The following is a 21,664-nucleotide window of genomic DNA, read 5'->3' as shown; positions in this document are numbered from 1 at the left end:
ACAACTGCTTTACAATTGTTGCGAGCTTTGGTGTAGGCAGAAAATGACACTGAAGAATTAGAAACAAGCCAATTACGATGTGCAACATTCTTCTCTTGAACAGCCTTAGCACATTTATTGGAAAACAAAGGTTTAGCTAAAGGACGAGATTTTAAAGTGGAGTGTGGGATAAAGGATTCCATTCCTGCAAGAATAATTTCACTGACACAATCTGAGCAAACGTTGACATCAGAAGTTTTGAAACAGTAATCCGACCAAAGAAAAGAAGTCTCGCAGGTCATCCCATTTTGCATTCTTGTAATGCCAAACAACACGAGGTTGGGAATAGCCATGAGGTAAAGGTTCCATTGGAGAAGAGACAATCACTAAGTTGTGATCTGAAGTGCCTAAAGAAACTCTCACTTCGACCGTGTACTTAGAAGGGTTCTTTGTGAGAAAAAGATCAAGCATATTGGCCGTATGATTAGGATTGTCCGGTATTCTTGTAGGTAAATGAACAATCTGTGCTAGGTCATTAGTAATTGGAAAAGCCTCAGCATCTCGACCTGCTGGGTTGGTGTGACTAGAAAATGGAAGCCAGCTGGAGTTGTGAACATTAAAATCACCAAGGAAAATTACCTCACTGTTAGGAAAGTTGGACTGGAGAAAGTCAAGTTGCAAAGAGAGGAAGTCAAACAGCTCCAAGTGATTAGTTGAGTTGGGAGAACGGTAGAGACAACAGATGAATTTGACACAATGAGGTAGAGAGATTTTAAGCCAGAGAAGATCAAAGAGAGGAGATTCCAAATTGCCAAGTCTCTGACGGGGAATATCAGAACGGACATATGCACAAGTACCACCTTTGAGGTGAAAGGTATCATACAGCGAATAATTTGGGCGTCTGAGATGAGCAGTAGTTGAATCAACCTATAACTGAGATTCTGTCAGAAAAAGTATATGGGGTTTGGCAGACTGCAAGTGGAAATGGACATCGTTGAGATTAGAATTGAGACCACATTTATTTGTGAAATGAATTAAGAAGTGCTTGGGAAGTTTAGATATTTTTGCAGATAAGCTTGCTATATTAGTTTGACAATTCATCGTGTATTCAATGGTAAGAAAAAGTGGGTGGGCCATGCTTTATGAAGTAATGAAATTTTTGGATATGGCGTACACGTGGTAAGAATATACCCAGATCCTTGACATAACATGGCCTCGACAATCTCCTCGCATACACACTACTCGAACTCCCTGCAGTCACTATCTGGCAGAATAGAGGTAGCAAGATTATACACTAGCTGATCCAGAAGCCTCCTAGAGAGTTACCAATAGGTTCGGTCCGGTGTACTAACTAGTGGCCGGCCTTTGAACACCATTTTAGAGCTGTACCCTCGAAATGTAAGGAATATTGGATCTTGCCACGACGCTCATCATAACCTCAAAAGTCATCAATCATACTGCATGATGGAAGAGATAGGGAAGGGTTGACTGGAACTTAGCTCTAGAGACTAAACATGGGTTCCACCACTTCAAGCCTCCAATAAGCAAAGTGGTGGTATTTCACCGGTTGATGAGAGCCATCTACCACCTAGTGCTGCCTGGTAACATAGAGGGCTCGCGTTCCTCCATGTGGTGTTGGCGCCACACCTCGACCCCTGCTTACGTTGGTTCACACCTGGGTGGTCACCCACCATGTATTTGTGCATGGAGGTTATACCCAGGATTACTAACAGTCCCACCATCGTGAAGGTGCAAGCAGAGGATTTGGCTGTCACAGACCGTCCGGACTTCGCCAAAATTGGGTCCACTTTGACTTGAGTGTCACCCGAATATCAGTTCCATCAGCGTTTTAGACTCTCAGGTAGCAAGTACAGCTTGTCTGGCATATCTGAGAGAATGTCTGTGACAACCTCAAGGACCATATTACCCCATCTTGTCCTTCGAACATGTTACTGTAGAGAACAATCCTCCAATGAAACCACAAAAGTCTTGCTAGCGGGCGAGTGAGCAAACCACAAATTCCAGTCAATACTGTAAAGTTAAATTCCCCATTACAAGACATTCTGATTTACTGGCCCACTATTTTTTTTTTGCACAATTGTTCGTTGTACTCATCAGAGTCATTAGGCCTATAACACACCCCTGCTCTCATTTTCCCTTTTCCAGTGTTTATGTCACAACGAACTGACTCAACATTGCACTGTCCACCCATGTCAACTGGATGCACTTCCTTGGATTTTGTTTCTTAACAAACAGCATAACTCCTCTTCCTTTCCTACCCCTATCTATCCTTTCTGTACAGATTGTACTCCCCAAATTCCAATTCTGCAATGCTTATATCTGTTTTGTTTAGCATTGGAAGAATGCAGAATAGGATGATCTGCAAGATACTTTTTTTTTCCCCCTTGGTTGCATTACTGTTTAAAATCTTTTGATGTGATTTTATGATTGATTTTATGATTTTATGTTCTAAAAACATAAAATCAAAAGAAGTGTATCCAGTTGATATAGATGAACAGTGCACTGTTGAGTCAGTTTGGTGTGACATAAGCACTGCAAAAGCAAAAATAAGAGTAGGAGTGTGTTATAGGCCTAATGACTCGAATGAGTACAATGAACAATTGTACAGAGAAATAGAGTGGGCTATTAAATCAGAATGTTTTATAATGGGGGATTTTAACTTCCAAGATATTGACTGGAACTTTTGGGTTGGTCACTCACACACTAGTAAGACTTTTGGGGATTTATTAGATGATTGTTTTCTGCAGCAGCATGTTAGAGAGGCAACCAGAGAGGGTAATACTCTTGATCTGGTTATCAGCAGTGATCATTCATGTATTAAGAATTTGCAGATAAAGGAACCACTAGGTGGTAGTGATCACAGTGTACTAATGTGGGATTTACTTAAAGATATAATTACCGTCAGGGGTAAAGGAAAGGGTTTTTGTTTCCATTAAGGTGAGTACAGTGGGATCAACTGACGATGTTACCAACAGTAAATTCTAAGTGGGAAGCATTCAAAGAATTAATCGTGGAAGCTACTAAAAGTTTCATACCTATTAAGAAATATTGTTTAAGATTTAGGCTTAAATGGTTATCAAATGGACTAATGCGACTCGTGACAGAGAAGAAAAATGCATGGGATGCATAAAAATTATCAAGTGACTCAGAAGCCTATGGGAGATATAAGCTAGTCTGTAATCAGGTCACAAAGGAGGTTATGCAGGCGAAGGCAGATTACGAGAAATCTTTGGCAAAAGATGCTAAGAAAAACAGCAAGGATTTCTTTACTTATATAAACTCTAAAAGGAAGGGGATGAATCTGATTGGTCCATTTGATATCGATGGGTCGACTGTTGATGATCCTGCTCATAAAGCAAACAAACTGAATGAGTATTTTGCATCTACATTCACACATGAGCAGTTATTAAGGTTTGAAAATGGCAGTAGATTATCAATTTTTAGCAGGGTGCTTAATTATTTTGTAATAACTGAGAGCAAAGTGGAGGAGAAATTGTTGAAGTTAAACATAAGAAAGGCACCTGGGGTGAATGGGATCCATCCAGTTATATTAAAGGAGCCGGCAAAGCAACTAAGCAAACTCATAGCCATAATTATGAAAGCATCCTTGGACTCAGGGGAGGTCCCCTTGGACTGGAGATGTGCAAATGTATCCCCTAATTCACAAAGGGGGATCGAAGGGTGACACGAGTAATTACCGACCAGTTAGTTTAACTTCTGTTGCGGGTAAAATAATGGCGTCACTGGTTAAAGGTGCATTGCAGGATCATCTAGACAAGACTGCAGCAATAATTCAGACACAGCATGGGTTTGTTAAGGGAACGTCTTGTCTGACAAATTTGATAGGATATTATGATGTGATTACAAAGGAACTGGATGCAAAAAATAATTTTGATATCATATATTTGGATTTCAGGAAAGCTTTTAACACTGTTGCACATGGAAGACTATTGTACAAATTGGAGCAGAATGGTATTAAGGGTAAGTTGCTAAAATGGATAAAAGGATGGTTGAGTGGGAGAAGACAGAGGGCGGTATTTAATGGGTGCTGCTCTTTGTGGACTAATGTTATTATGGAGTCCCACAGGGTTCGGTGTTGGGTCCTCTACTGTTTTGTATATTTATCAATGATATTGATGAAGGTATATCAGGCTTAGTGTCTAAGTTTGCAGATGATACAAAGGTTGGCAGGGTTGTTAATGACAGTAATGGTAATGTGCTACTGCAACAGGATCTAGATAATTTGGGCAGATGGGCTAAGAAGTGGCAATTGAAGTTTAACCTTGACAAATGCAAAGTACTGCATATGGGTGGAAGTAACCCCAGAGAAACATACCAACTGTGTGGTACTACACTTAAGGTGGTAGAAATGAAAAAGACCTGGGAGTAATTGTGCAGTCAGATATGAAGTTTTCTGAGCAATGCAGACATGCTGCCAGGGCAGGTCATGGGGTTTTGTCAATGATATATAGGAATTTTGCTATCAGGGAAGAGGAGGTGATTGTCCCTCTGCATAAGGCAATGGTCAGTCCCAGTCTTGAGTACTGCGTACAGGTGTGGAGGTCTCATTTTAGGAAGGATGTCAATTTGCTTGAGCGGGTACAGAGAAGGGCAACAAGATTGGTGAGGGGAATGAAGGGATCCTCTTACCAAGAGAGGCTTAAGTTCTGCAAATTGCAGTGGCTGGAGGCTAGGCACTTGCGCGGTGATCTGATTGAGGTGTATAAGGCGTTGAATGGATTGAGCACGCTGAATTCTGATGGGATCCTTCCACTTGTTCAGATTACGAACCTAAGGGGGCATAAATTCAAATTAAGAAAAGACAGATGTAGAATAGATGTGCAGAAATTTGCCTTTAGCCAGCGGTTGGTTAATTGCTGGAACAAACTTCCATCTGTCGTTGTGGAAGTTATAGTTAAATAAATTTAAGGAGGAACTGGACAGGCATTTGGAGGGAATGGTGTGATTTTTTTTTTTTTTTTTGGCTGATGCTGCATAAGCTCATACACTTGCTTTCTTGCATCACATGCCACTACCACTACTATGTCAATGTTTGCTCAGATCATGTCAGTGAATAATATAGTCCTCTTAATAAATTCCACGCTCCACCTTAAAATCTCATCCTTTATCTAAACCTTGGTTTTCCAATAAATATGCTAATGCTGTTCAAGACATATTGCAATTGGCTTGTATCCAAATCTCCAGGTTCATTTTTTGCGTATGCCCAAGCTCACAACAATTGTAAAGCAGTTCTGAATCAGTCCAAACCAAATTTTGAACAAGCTGAGAGTAGAAAACTTGCTTCTTGTCCAGTGGTAGTCAAGCATTCTGGTCTCTTGTTAAAGTTATTAGCTGCAACTTTTTGCCCATCTCTATCCTACCTCTCTCAAAACCAGATGGTTCTAGTGCTACTTCAGTTGCAGATAATGCTCACCTTCTAGTGTCTTACTTTTCTTCTAACTTGTGTATTGGTGACTATGGTAAACCACCTACAATTCCCAGTACACTTCATTCAGTGCCTCCTGTGGTGTTCTGTCAAAAGGATATCAGAAGGTTTTGAAAAATCTTGATACTAAGAAAGCTTCAGGTACTGTGGGACCCTTGTTTTAATGTAAAAAAGTCTTATACTTGAATAATAGCAACTCCAAATTAACTGATACACTTTATGGGGTTCAATTAAAAACAGAAAGGAACAGATATCGGAGGTATGGTATGGGCAGACATGAAGTGCTCTGTGCAGTTAGACTTATGGCTAGGAAAGCCCTTTGTCCCCTTTGATAAATAATCAAACACTTTCTTGTGGTGGTAAGAGACAGCATGATCTCGCTGTATAAGGATTGTAAAAGTACACTTGGTATGCTATGTCCAAATATGGAAACTGCAAAGGTTATAAATTATATCAGAACCAGGGACAATAAATTCAAATTATGGAAAAGAGATTTAGACTGGACTTTTGAAGTAACTTGCTCCATGGTAGTTGGGTTAACAACTTGGGAGAAATTCAAAGGTGACTGCATAGGGATCTACATGAGTAGTGAAACACACAAGTAATTTATTTAATTTAATTTTGATTATTGTGTGAATGGTGCAGAAAAAAGCTCTACTTATTGCACCATATAATATTAATACTTTTTAAAATTCATTGGAGATCTTCATTTCTGATCTGTTATTGTATTTTTCTTATATTGTTTCTATGTTGCTATAAATTATACAGTACTTATCTTGTCACTTATACAGTAATTATCATGTAACTATACCATATACACATATTTATCAAGATTTATTGGAATATGGTATCAGTATACAATATTCCCTCTATATGCATACTGTAGGAACCAAGTTGCACTTCTTCACTTATATACACAGTTTAATATTATTTTATTTATTGGTGTGGCCTAAATTTTGTGGTCAAAAATTAACTCCATTTTCTGCCCTACATCATCAAGTATGAGGCATCTACATTATTTTAATGCAGACAATTCAGTGCATATATGAATTTGCTCTATGATAGTTAAATGCAAAATGATTCATATGGACCAATTGTCATATGAATCACTTTTCTGTATACAGTAACAGGTCATATGCTAAATGCAAAATGACTTATGCATCAGTTTTCATAGGAATGTATGACAACTGGTTCTTATGACAGGTCGCCATATGTTAGCATTCCATGTTATTATATCAGCAGGAAATTTATTATACTTTGGTACTAAGAGAAATTATTAAAGCAAAGCTTCTACAACTGTCTTTATTCAATTTGAATTTATGCCCCCTCAAGCTCATAATATGAGCAAGAGGAAGAATCCCATTAGCATTGAACCTGCTCAACACATTCAAGTCCTCGTACACTTCAATCAAATCACCTCGCAGTTGCCTAGTCTCCAGACACTGCAGTTTGCAAAACTTGAGCCTTTCGTGGTAAGAGCACCCATTTGCTCCCCTCACCAATTTTTATTGCCCTACTCTGTACTCATTCCAAACTTGTATGCAATACTGAAGGTGTGGCCTGACCATTGCCATATACAAAGGGATAATCAACTCCTTATGTCTGCTAGCAAAATTTCCTGTATCTCATTGACAAGACCCCATGACCTGCTCTGGCAGCCTGTCTGCACTGTTCAGAAAACTTCATATCTGACTGCCCAATTATCCCAGGTCTCTTTCATTCTTACTCCCATGAGTGTAGTTCCATACAGTTAATATATTTCTCTGAGGTTACTGCTACCCATATGCAGTACTTTGCATTTGCCAGTGTTAAACTTTATTGCACTGCCCATCTGCCCAACTTTTCTAGATACTGTTGCAGTAGCACACTGTCATTAACAACCCTGCCAACCTTTGTCATCTGCAACCTTAAACATTAAGCGTGATATACCTTCATCAATATGATTGATAAATATACAAAACAATGGGCCCAGCATCAACCCCAGGGGACTCCACTAATAACATTGGTCCACGAAGAGCAGTGTCCATTGATTACCATTCTGTCTGCTCCCACTCAACCCTCCTTTTATCCATTGTAGCAATTGCCCTTGAGGCCATACTGCTCCAATTTGTCGATTTGAGTCAGTGTTTTAGTAGCATCATAGATGAATAATAATGGAGGTTATTACTTCTGGACTGTACATAATGTCAGTTTTATGTACAGTGCAGAAGTAATAACCTCCATTATTACTTGTTTCAAAACAGGCTTTGTTGTTTTGTTATTCTAGAAATCATTCATAATTATTACTCATTCATTCTTAAATCATTCATAGCTCAACATGTTTGCTTAATTATTCAGATAATGTTGGAAATTAGTCAAATTATGCTTTTTAAGTTATATTTATTTTTAATGATTTGTACTAGGTGGGAAGAAGAAAAATATGAAGGCGGAATTAAGTGGAAAACATTAGTCCATAAAGGTCCAGTATTTGCCCCACTTTATGAACGTTTACCAAAGGATGTCAAGTTTTATTATAATGGTAAGATTATATTAATACAGCGTGTAAAAGGTAATCATGCCTTACAGTGTAATTAATGTTACATATCAGTTCCTTCCAGTAGTGAACTGTGAATATTTTAACAATGGGTTAACAGTTTTTCCGACTTTTTACTGAGTAAATTTGATTGGCCACAGAAGTGATGTCGTCGCGGCTTCCACCAGAGGTGCTTCCCACGCTCTCACTATTAGTAATGTGATTAGAGCCTGTGATGCATTTTTCGTGACCATTATGATATCTCGGATCAGGGGGAGTGGACAGATGGGGCTTATTACTCCCTTAACCATGTGTATAATGTTCCTAGATCTATCTTTAAAAAAAAAAAAAACACTTAAAAACCTGGTCATCATGCCTCCACTTACGATGATACCTGGATATGATACTGTCTGGAATTTTTGAATAATATGACATCACAATCATACTTCCTGAAATTACTTACGCAGTCATATGACTGCGACAGTACAAGTATTTATCATATGACTGCAACAATACAAGTATTTGTCAACATTTTTTTTTTTTTGTGTTACATTCCATTGTTAGGTGCCCCCAACAGCTGCTTATGTCGCTTCAACTACAAGATCGGTACGTCAGTCGATGCCGTTTTCCAGAGACAATTAGATACGTTGCAATCTCAAGTATACATCTCTCACTTTAGTTATCTTAAATCTAATGTGTCTTGTCTTCCAGAAATTATGAAAATTTGTGAATGATCAATAAAATATTTACAATAAAAAAAGCTATTTTATTTCGTAATCTATATATAAAAATCAAAATACCTAAAAGAAACACGAAGGATGTTTCACATAAACCATCTACTGCACATGCTCGTCACATGCGCAACTTTTTTATTTATTTATTTTTTTTAATAACTAGGGAAATAATGACTAATTTTACAGCTGAAAGCTTGAAGTACTGTTGATCATCTATTAAGATTCTTAGCAAAGCTTATTATCTTAGTACTCGCCTCTAGATCCATATTGGTTAGGATTAAATATACATAAACGAAGTAATTTTTAATAGAATAATTAATTTAAAAACATTTCTCTATGAAGAGGAAGTGCACCACTTTTTCCTGGTTGTCATTTATAAAATTATATGAAGAAGATTTGCATGTTGAAAAACCAAGGGCTGGACAAGAAGTTTCCATGTCGTTGTCATCAGTTGGTGAATGACATAAGTTGTGAGTGTTGATTTATAGTATCATAGTACTTAGGATGCATTACAGTAAACACGTGGAAATTTTATTCGTGTGAGCTGCGATGTTGGTGATACATTTGTGGGTAATTTAGTTCTATTTTGGCAGAACCATTCTATAGCTTGGGTTTCGTACTGGAATATCTTATAATTCGATTTAAGTGTAATAAGTGTAATTGCGTTATCTATTAATGGATCATGATTAAAAGAGTGTACATGCTGACTGAGTTCAGTTCATAGTTGATCTGATTTGAAACTATTATAATGATAGTATGCTCGTGTTGGCTTTTCTGGAAGTTCCATATTTTTGGTGGTGCTACCTGTGTAGTATGCATTACATCCAGATTGGCATTTTATAAGGTATATTATATTGTTTATGTCTTGAATATTGTATTTATATGTTTCTGTGTATTTGTTGAAAAAAGTACTTAGTTTATTATATGATGAAAAAATCTGGAATGTTTGTCCCTCTAAAAATATTCCGGAGCTGAGGTGCAAGTTGGCTATGATACGGAAGTGTGACTATTGTATTTTGTGTATGATTAGTACTGATGTTATCAATGTGAAGATTATTATTTTTTCTTTTACAGCTAATATGGTTTCTTGAATTAACTGTTTGGGGTATTTTCTAGCTATAAAGGTTTTTATTAGGATAGTAGTTCTGTAGTCAAATCTTCCTGTGGACGATTGTTACTTACTAATTTAACCACATGGATGCATTAACGTTAAACAAAACTTATGAATACTCTAAAATTCTCATCAAATTTTTTGCCAGTAAATTACACATTAAATTTCTTAAGAAGTGCCTTGATAACGATGTGATCCCAAAATTTGCTCGTATGTGTACACGTGAAAAATGTAAAAAATATCCTTATGTCATTCACCAGATCTCATTAGCTATAGTAAAACATGAATTAAAAAAGATTTCGTGACAAATACAACTTATTATGCCAAATCCACTATTACAAATCCTTGTTAAAGATAACCCATGCATCTTGGGTTAAAAATTAACCCAAGATGCATGGGTTAATTTTATAGAACAAAATAACACACGAATTATTGCCATACAACACGTAGTAAACCAGAGGCACAATAAAAAATGGGACACACTCACACGCAGGACACAAACCCCAACCAACATCAGTCGTGAACCTTTCTTCGAAATCCTTCACACCTACACAATTATCTGCACTTGAATATGGGTTAAATTTTTCTTTTAATAGTAATCACTATCCCATAAAAGACAGTAGGAAATAAAAGGTTCTCTACAAAAATTTAATTCCATCCACAATAGACTAAAATATACTTTGGAACTAGAAGAAGATAATAGTGTTAATTTTTTAAATCTGACCATATATAAATTCGATAACAAACTCAAAACGTGAACATATAGGAAAATTCCTACATTTTCATTCCCACCACCCCCACAACACAAAAAAATCAGTATTATACAACCAAATCTACAATGCGATTAAATAGAATCATTCACAGGAAGATTTGACTACAGAACTACTATACCTAACAAAAACCTTTATAGCTAGAAAATACCCCAAACAGTTAATTCGAGAAACCATACTAGCTGTAAAAGAAAAAAATTAATAATCCTCACATTGATAACATTAGTTACTGATCATACTTAAAATGCAATAGTGACACTTCCGTATCATAGCCAACTTGAACCTCAGCTCCAGAATATTTTTAAGAGGGACAAACATTACACTGATTTTTTTCATCTCATAATAAACTAAGTACTTTTTTCAGCAAATACAGAGAAACATATAAATGCAATATTCAAGACATAAACAATATAATATACCTTATAAACTGCCAATCTGGATGTAATGCATGCTACATAGGTAGTACCACCAAAAATATGGAACTTCCAGAACAGCCAACACAAGAGCATATTATCATTATAATAGTTTCAAATCAGATCAACTACGAACTGAACTCAGTCAGCATGTACACTCTTTTAATCATGATCCATTAATACAATTTACTAACTGATTTATATTGTCAATGGAGCATTTACGTTTAACTACTTGAATTTTATACATTTATTATAAAATGAATGGGCACTTGTATTACTTTACCTTTATAAAAAGTATGATATTAAATCACAAAGAAACAGTTATACGTAAACCATTTACGATTTGCAATTACACTAATTATATAATAGATAATGCAATTACACTAATTAAACTTAAATCAAATTATAAGATATTCCAATACGAAGCCCAATACAACCATTCTAGCTATAGAATGGTTCTGCCAAAATAGATCATACGAAATTTTAAACACTAAATTACCCCCGAATCTATCACCAATATGGCAGCTCACATGAATCAAATTTCCATGTGTTAAACGTAATGAATCCTGGTACTACATTACTATAAATCAACACACAACTAATGTCATTCACCAACTGATGACAACGACATTGAAAGCTTCTCGTCCAGCTCTTGGTTTTACAACATTCGAATCTTCTTCATATAATTTTATAAATGACAACCAGGAAAAAGTGGTGCACTTCCTCTTCCTAGAGGCATGTTTTTAAATTAATTAATCTATTAAAAATTACTTTCCTTTTTGTAAATTTAACCTTAACCAATATAGATCTAGAAGTGCTAAGAATCTTAATAACTAGGGAAATATAGTGGATACATTTTTTTTTTTTTTTTTTCCCCATGATAAAATTTTAATAGTGCAAATAATTAAAATTTTTTAATTATTTGCACTTACGTTTAACTACTTTTAAGCATTTACGTTTAACTACTTGAATTTTATACATTTATTACAAAATGAATGGGCACTTGTATTACATGAAATATTACATAAAAAACAAACTATTCTAGAAAATGTACGCAAAAATCACAGATTAGATGGAAAAAAATTATTAATTATTACACAAGAAAAATTTATTCAAAAAATTGCCATATAGAATTTACTTCTTTGTCAATCTTCTGCTTTGCTCAATAGCTGAGCGATGATTACAGAGGAATGATTTGACGTAACAATCCAGATCAAATTGAAGCAATGGTTTTCCATTTAGATGTTATGATCATCGTAGTTGTCAACATTATTCATTCATTTATTCATTCACACAATATTATTCATTACGCTGAAAGCTCACCCAGCTTTAGCACTGCTAATTGCAGTGGTTTCAAAGATAGCAGTGGTTTCAAAGATATTTCTGGCTTTCTTAATTGAAAAGGGAATTTCACTCGATTTTAAAGATAAATTTTCTTTGACAAAATCTCTAAAATCATTAATTTTTATTTCATATTTTATCAGAAAACAATTTCTGTCAATGGTTTCACTTGTCAGGATGTGACTTTTGAAATGTGTTCTTACTTTCGATTTTGATTCCTTCAAATTCTTTCCACTTCAACATGCTCTCAGTTTTATATTCATAATTTCCTTCAGAATTTTTCAAATTACCAATAGCATTAATAGTTTGAATAATTAATTTATCTGCTTTTTACCATAGTGAATCTGTACAGCCTCTGAAAGGTAACAGAGCTCCTGCAGGATGTCGATCATTAGTGCTGAATGGTTAAGAAATTACAGATTTAAAAGTTGATTTAATAATCTGGAATATTTAACTTCTGGTTCAAAATGTTTGCACAAAGAGGGATAATTCCCTCAACCCGAAATTGTCGTCTGCAACCTACAAACAGCTCATCATAGCCCGAACACATGACCGATCTTTATAGTTTCCACCTCAAGTCATCCTTAATTCGCACTGGTTTTTTAGAGATTGGTAATATAATGAATGCAGTCCCCCCCCTTCTAATTATTGCCTGTATGCCATTATATTTTAGAACATTTTCTACACAGCGAAAGTCTCAACGAAATTTCAAAATCTACCAACATTTCATCTTTGTAATGTTTATATAATATCTTAGTTGCCTCAACTCTCCCCCCCCCCTTTACATTGCTATTGCCACTAGTTCTTTGAATACAGTGCAAAATGTCAGAATCACTCAGATATTTAGCTACTGTGACCATGTAAGCATAAATACGAGAAATTACTGGAAGGTGTGGATCACTCACTTCTCCGAAAAACATATATGACTTTTTTTTTTTTGGAGTAAAGGGGAACCACAACACTTCTTGACCAGAGTCTATTATCCATGTTGGGAATCTTCTTAATTCTCTGACTGGCTATGGAAAGCATATTGACTAGCACTTCTCTGTAAAAATAAAACTTCTCTGATAAAACTTCTCTGTCTGGGACTACATAGGTTTTACTGACACCACTAACATTGTGAAATGGTAATCCTTTTCACCCTTAAATTACGCTTTCTAATTACCTAAAGGCCAGAGGTGAGAACAATGTGTACAAAGTTTACTCTCCTAATCCGTTCGTTATACGGAAATTTTCCTTGTTCAACAGAAACTATTTTAAATGTAATTACCAAGGAGAAATAAAATAATTTTTGCTTTAAACAAATTGGTTAAACAGAAGTCTGACTGTAATTAAATCAAAAACGAAGCAATTTTAAAATACATAACTGATCGATTGCGCCATTAAAATGCTGAGGATGGGGTCCCACTCGCCGTACCATAGTTTTGGCTCTGGATACTCAATAATTGCATTCAGGATTTCATTTGTAAAATAAATAATTCGTAACAATGGGCCTGCAAATTTTCAAAAAAAATAAAAATAATAAAAATAAATAACAAGGGCTCTCACGAGCCCATGCGAACTCACTATAGCTCACCACTAGTTCCTTCTGATTTGAGCACAGTTTTGCGTACAATTTACTAACTGATTTATATTGTCAATGGAGCATTTACGTTTAACTACTTGAATTTTATACATTTATTATAAAATGAATGGGCACTTGTATTACTTTACCTTTATAAAAAGTATGATATTAAATCACAAAGAAACAGTTATACGTAAACCATTTACGATTTGCAGATGACATTGTGGTCATAAGCCACGATCCCAAAATTAGAGGAAAATCTTAATCAATTATGCACAGTTAGTAAGGATTTTGGACTAAAGATGAATATGGCTAAAACAAAAGTAATGATGAACAAGTATGCCACAGAAAGGGAAATAATGATTGAAAGAGCAATAATTGAAAAGGTGGAGTCATATACTTATCTGGGACATGTTATTAGCTGTAATAATGATAAATGGCTGGAAGTCAAGAGAAGAATAAATTTTGGATGGATAGCATTCAGAAAATATAGTCTCATACTGAGAAGCAATATCCCAGTTTGTCTGAAACGTAAAATAATGAACCAATGTATACTCCCCACCATGACTTATGGAAGTAAAACTTGGGCACTCACCAAAAGAATGGAAGAGAAGCTGAGAACTACACATCGAAGAATGGAACGAATTATATTGGGAATCGGACTGTTAGATAAGAACAGAAACACATGGATTAGGCAGCAAACTCAAGTAAAGGACATTCTTATCAAAACTAAAGAACTAAAATGGTCTTGGGCAGGACACATAGCTCAAAGACATGATGACAGATGGACTAAGAAAATAACAGAATGGTACCCAAGAGGAGCTAGAAGAAAACCTGGAAGACAAAGGCGGAGATGGATAGATGAAATTCATGAGTTTTTGGGTAGTAAACGGATAGTCAATAATATTCAAAAATTCTAAAAGATTAGACTCGAGACACTATTTGTATCCAGGAATCATCGTAAAGGGGGGGGGGGGATATGATGACCAGGCTAGCTCGAGATATCATACCGGTCATGAAAAATGCATCACACTAATCACACTACTAATGAGTGCTCGGCGCAGACTAGTGTGAACGTGGGAATCGCCTCTGGTGGAAGCCGTGGATGACATCACTTCTGTGACTGATCAGATTTTCTCGGCAGGAATCCCCAAGGATTTTTCACATCAAAAAGTTGGAAAAACTGCAAGCCCATTGTTAAAATATTCACAGCTCACCACTGATTGCCTCCATAGTTCATATAATTAGAGAAAATAAAGATGAGTTGTTTAGGAAAATAAACATTAATTGCCATGAAAGAAATGCAGCAAATTATATAGTATTGCCTTGCCGTGGCTAGGTCCAATCCACCACCATAGTTCCATGTGTAGCAACCAGGGGTCTTTCAAACATTCCTTAATAACAAACCATTATGCAGAAACCATTGGTGAACCCTTAATCTTGGAGACAAAAAGTGCACTAAATTGTACTTTCAAAATAAAATCTGTAGAACATCCTTCCTGGAAAGTACTGTTCTCCTCAAGATAGAAAACTTCTGTTAAAACTGGTGACATTCCATCAAACCATTTGACATCCAAATACAATAGACTCAGTTTTCTGGGGTAGATGGTAAAAATAAAATTCCAGATAATCGATTTCCCAATTAATCCAAAAATATCAAAAAATGTTCAGCAACGTATCTAAAAAATATGGCGATAGATAAAAAATGAAAAAACTTGCCACGCACTACTCACATGTCCAAATGTAGTCTTAACATACTGTGTCACAATTATTCATGCTAGTGAGGTACATACTACATTATGGAGCCAGAGTTTACACTTCCATTTTTATTAGTACCTTATAGTGACTTGAAGTCTGCCATAATTGCCTCTATATAGCAATCATAGAATATGTATATTTTGTGACATAGATTGTCAGTTGGGTGCACTGTGGTAAATATTATGAGGCTGCCTTTTTTTTTAAAAAAACTGATTTGCAGCAAAAAAAAAAAAAAATAACTTATTTTATGCAGTTCACTGTGATCAGTTTTCAAACTATATTTTTCCTAAAGCAGTTTTCACACCTATCTAAGGAAGTAGGATAGACTGGCAGATTATAAAACATTTAGACTGGCTAAACTTCTGTTGCCATAGTTAGTCAATTGTGGCAGATGGACAGTGGGTAATCATTCCTAGTATGGCGCAATCTTTGTTGTATCTTGTTTCATTGTGCAAGGAACTGTTTTGTGAAGTATTAACCACTGTGATGCAGCTGAAGTAGAAGTTTCTGTTATTCTTCAACAAATAATTGCAGTAGAGTTTTTGTTACCCCAGGATGGGGTTGACGCATCTGGTTGACATCATCCAGGATGGGGTTGACAGGAGATGATTTAAGAAGCCTGTGAAAAGCAGTGCTTTCACAATATATGCAAGTGGATCAAAACCTGAATTTTTTTTTTATCACTTATCACTTGCAGCAGTTACATCAGTATGATCCAGAGACAGAGCACCTGGAGGCATAAAGACCCCATCTCCAACTTAAGTATTGGAATGTGATGCTCAGGAAAGTTTTCCAAAGTGAAGGAGATGTGATAGTGATGCTTTCCACAATATGTGAACTTTGGATAATCTCTATACAGCAGCATTACTCCTAGCAGCATTAGTGTGCATGCAAGTATACATGCACATGTTCATACTCTTAGTTACCCTAATACAGCCCATATATTTACTTTTTCAGTGTTTATCCACAGCAGGGCTTGAACTCTCTGACACCCTGATTTTCAGGCTCTGGATGTTCCAATAGAAGCAGTGCAAGAATCACTTTCTGCATGAATTACTCTGCATGTAGCTCTAGTCAATGTATTAGTATGTGTTTCCCCTCTAAACTATCAGTTTTCCAACCCATCTAGCACTGTCTTGATAGCAGTAGTGAATATTTTTCCACCCCTTCTATTTAATTGTATCCCATCACTGTAAAAACCCTCTCTCCTGATAACAAGCACAGAACACACTGAGAAAAATTCTGCCACATGAGCCTTGCCCAGTCTCTCCAGGGCCGAATTGAATGAAAAGGCTCTTGACATTTACTTCTCTGCAGTCACTTTCAAATTTAATTCTAACTCGCGACTTTTTCCCGAACACATTGTTCTGTACTTGTTAATTAAAAATCTTCAGTTCTTGTACTCTTAATGTCATTAGTGCTCACACTTACAACAATATCACTTTTTGTGCCCTTAAAAGATATCTGCTCTATAACCCATCTACTTTTGCCACTGGCAGACATACCCTAGTCCTATTCCACCTATCCTTTTTGCACAGAACATTTCCTGTTTCCTTGACAATAACATCACTAACAATTACTACCTCGCACTTTCCATCTTGAGGATTGCCACTGTGTTGCCTGATGCACATGTGAGGGCTCTGGCATTATTTGGGCACCTGGGAGCTTGATGAGCCCCCATTTTGATTGCCTCGGAGGTATCGCTACCCTGTCCTTCAAACACTCATAAATGCTCATCAGAACATGAGTTTGAGCCTAATTTCCTCGTACTGATTACACTTAACACACACACACACACACACCCCCCTTGGCTCCATCATGGCCTGTTCTAGATAGGTCCACAAACATTGTGCTAGTAGTTTTGTAACAAACATTTTTGTTAGGCCATGATTCATAGGAGAACCCCCTTAATTTCTTCCTCTGAGCCACAGCACTTCCACTGCTTTGAGCCCATTGCTTTGCTGCTGAAATCTATGGCATGATTTCTATTTAAATTCAATTTAACCAGAAAATAATATGCTAAACTGATATCTAAATACAGTAACATATTGCACACATTAAGTTACATTATATGTATCGCACTATACTGATAGGTTCATAGAGTTTTAAATTAGTTATAGCTGCACTAGAATAAAGTTTATTAGCTAAAAAAATATATATATGCCAACCTACACAGTTAGTGCCTACAAGCTACTTTTTTACTGTAATTAAAAACCTACAACTCCACTAGTATCCACTTATAATACTAGTTATGCGATACTATATTCATGCTAAATCTTCGATACAAAAAGCTCTATGAATGTTAATGTTGTACGTTATATATTATGTGATAAAGTTATTAAAATACGTGTTGCTATAAATTATAGTTTATAAGCCTCTTCTAATACTAATTAGACTGCTACAAAACTGTATAGAAATCTCCAAGTATCACCTATATCAATACTAATTGTGGTTTTTGAAGCAATTGCAAGGGCCAAGTAAAGAAGGAATGCACAAAATTAATTGAGGAATTATAAATACTACACTACTGATTTTAAATCAAAAGTTACAAAAAACAATTTTAAATCTATAAATAAAGTTCCACTTAGGGACTCCTGAAAAAACTTCTACTCTGGTAGATTTGTCAGTAGCTTGCCCTGATTACTGTCATTAACCACCCTGCCAACCTTTGTATCATTTGCAGTCATAGATATTAAGTCTGATATACCTTCATCAATATCATTAATAAATATTGAATTGAAAACATTGGCCCAGCACTGAGCCTTGGGGGACTCCACTTATAACATTAGTCCTTGAAGAGACAAAAGTCAGTGCCCATTGATAACCACTCATCTTCTCTCAACCATTCCTTTATCCTTAGCAATAACTTGCCCTTAATACCACATTGCTCCAGTTTGTACAGCAGTCTTTTATTTGCAATAGTATCAAAAGCCTTCCTGTTTTGTGCAGGTGGATGGATGGATGGATGGATGGATGGATGGATGGATGGATGGATGGACGGACGGACGGACGGACGGACGGACGGACGGACGGACGGACGGACATATTGAAAACAAGTGGTGCATTATGCATATATATGTTAACACACACTTGAAAAGGCACATTCTGATTTTGAGGACCTTGTGTTAATAAATTGCTAACACAACAGCTACCAGTAAAGCTGTATAATATTATGTTTCATATATATAGGGGTTCTGCTGGAATATAATACAGTATTGTACATTACCTATTTGATTCATATCTAAATAAATACAAGCCAAAGAATAATGTGAATTGGGTGAACAATGAAAAGAATTCCCCCTCCCATTTTATGGTATGATTTGTAAAATGTTACATTTTCTTGATGAAACAAAAACTCTCTGGATGAGCTTTGCCATGTCTTTTAGGTTTATTCTCTTGCTATTTTCAGGAGATTAAAGTAATACTATAATCATTTAAACCTTTTTCAAGGAAATATCATAATTGCCCTTTGTTATCCTAGAAAATAGAAATCAAGAAACCAGTAGCAATAGTAGATCCACATTTCATCTTTGGTAATAAATCTTTTAATGAAATCAATTGATTTTTATTTAGCACAATTAAAAACATCCAAATATCAGTATATCCCAATTAAAATGATTCCTCTTTTGAGCACTTTGCAGACTTGAAAAAGTTTTAATATTATGAGGAAAGTTTTCTATTCTTAAAATATCAATGGAATATCCCAATTTTTAAAAAATATGCATGCACATTATCATGAATTAAATCACATGTTTTCTTAGGCTAGGAATTAGGTGACATCTATTCCTTATGCACTTTATGGTACTGTCTCTTCCCTGCTTAAATTCACCACTCTCATTTCTCTACTTTTCCGTGTGAAAGTACATTGCCACATAATTTTAATGATGTCTTCATGAACTTATTTGAGAGATCCTTTTTATGTAGATACTTAAAAATTGCTAAAAGGTAGAAGTTATTTATTTTTTTCCCTCTCAAATTTTGTTCAGTTTTCTGCATTTCATTTTTTTCTGTGTGAAAGTGTTTCGTGATGTCAGAATGATTTTCACTAATCTTCCGTCTGTTTAATTTCTTACTTTCCACTGTATTAAATGTCTAGCCATCTGCCAAATAAAAATGCCCCTTTCATTTTTTGTGATGCATCTGTGAGTAAGAAATTAGTTGTTAACATGCATAGGCATGCTTAAGAGTGATTAGACTTGTAACAAGATCTCTTTATTTTTATATTAGAGAACATAATAACAAAGACAAAAATAGTCTGTTAATACTGTTTCTGTGTTCATTAAATTTAAAGAATACTCCTCAAAAGTTTTCTGCCAAACACTCACATAGCATTTCATATTTCTGTACCGTGTAGGTGACCATATGCAGCTGAGTCCTGAAGCAGAAGAGGTTGCTGGATTTTATGCACGCATGCTAGAGCACGACTATACCACCAAAGAATCTTTTAATAAGAACTTTTTCAGGGATTGGAAAAAGGTATGGCTAATATTCAGTTTGAAATCATGCCAAAACTTGGTATATTTTAATGTTAGACTACTCTATAAAAACAGAATAAATTGCTGTTTCTTGCTTTTCAGAACATTAATAGAAGTTACTTAAGAGAATTTACAAAGAAGAGACATATGCATTAACTGCTTGATATCTTACATGTAACACTCCTCAAACAGTGGTTATATCGTTGACTCAGTACAGTAGTGAGTCAATGCTAGAACTAAATTTTTTTTTTTTTTTTTTATATCCACTTATTTCTTTAAGTGGCCCTTTACTATCAGATTAGTGAGATTCCAGAAAGGGAAACTGCCTTTCTTTATATACTTTCTGTTATTGCTGTAGCCCACTAATTTTAACTATTACTTCTGTCAATAGTAGGGTCATGTGGTGAATAGTGCTTAATGGCACTACTCCTACCACATTGGAAGAGTGGAAGAAATCCATTCTCCCAAGGCTGAAAGGGGCAATGATGGACAGTAAAATGTTTCTACTTTTAGAGCCAAGAACTTACAACCTGATATACTTGAAGCCGTGCTTTATTTCATCTTGTTCTCATTGTCAAACCAACCAGTGGGTAAGCACTGTCCCTGCAGAAATGTTTTGAATCTCCTGTATGTTCTCCCAAAATGGTTTAAAAAAAAAAAAAAGGGAAAAAAAAGTACAATTTGGTAACTCTCTGGTTGAGACCTTTTAATCTGAGCAGCTGCTGAAGCTGATGACCTTTGGCAGCCTCTCATTTACTGTTACTTCCAATTCCACTCTAAACCTGCAAGGGTGTATTAACAAAATGGGATTGGCTAACTCTATCTGAAGAGTTCAAGAATTGTTTGATCAGGAAGTTAGAACAGGCAAAGAGATTCATGACAAGAAATGATGGTAATCTCCTAACAAGGAGCATAATTCATTTACCCAGATTTACAGTCAGACATAGCAAGCTATTTAAATTGCCTGATGGAGTTTGGATATTTTAAATATCCAAACTCCATCAGGCAGTATAAGTGCCAGCAAGGCTGTCATTCCCAGACAAACACAAGGGATGAAATAGTTCAATTCAATTTGTATCACATGTGGCTCTAAGAAACATGTCTGGTCTTGCTGTACTGCAACACCCACAATGCCCAAACTGCAAGGGTAGCCACTCAGCTTGTTCTAAGATGTGTTACCTCTGTAAGCAAGATAAACAAATTGAAAAATATAAAGTAGAAAACAAAATTGCATACATGAAAGCAAAGCAAGAAAAATCACACAAATAGTTTCAATGCCCACCTATGCTACAGCTGTACAGCATTCTTAATTTGGTCACTTAAACAGATGTCAGTGTCACCAAACATCTGTTTCCAGTTGAACTCCAAGCAAACTACTGTACAAGTAACAGATCGGGTCAACAACACTGCAGTTAGTCTTGACAGAATCCCGAAGATATTGATATCCAGAGTCCTCCAGATAAGTCTGTTCATCAATATCCATTCCATTCCATTGGAATGGAATGGATATTGATGAACAGACTTATCTAGATAATGCTAT

General features: G+C 35.8%; 1 protein-coding gene across 2 annotated transcripts in view; it reads left to right on the top strand.

Annotated features, from left to right (window-relative positions):
• LOC150080877 (DNA topoisomerase I, mitochondrial-like) overlaps positions 1–21,664 on the top strand; it is a 551,188-nt gene that overhangs the window by 289,392 nt on the left and 240,132 nt on the right. For both annotated transcript variants that reach the window (XM_090381550.1, XM_090381549.1), the window contains 2 exons: positions 7,849–7,964; positions 20,004–20,125. In XM_090381550.1, coding sequence (XP_090237676.1) covers positions 7,849–7,964; positions 20,004–20,125 — 238 coding nt within the window. The remainder of the gene's footprint in view (positions 1–7,848; positions 7,965–20,003; positions 20,126–21,664) is intronic.

Source organism: Mastigoproctus giganteus, chromosome 9, assembly GCF_048544385.1.
Source record: "Mastigoproctus giganteus isolate SK-2022 chromosome 9, ASM4854438v1, whole genome shotgun sequence".
NCBI classification, from domain to species: domain Eukaryota; kingdom Metazoa; phylum Arthropoda; class Arachnida; order Uropygi; family Thelyphonidae; genus Mastigoproctus; species Mastigoproctus giganteus.
This window is presented reverse-complemented; position numbering and strand designations above follow the sequence as displayed.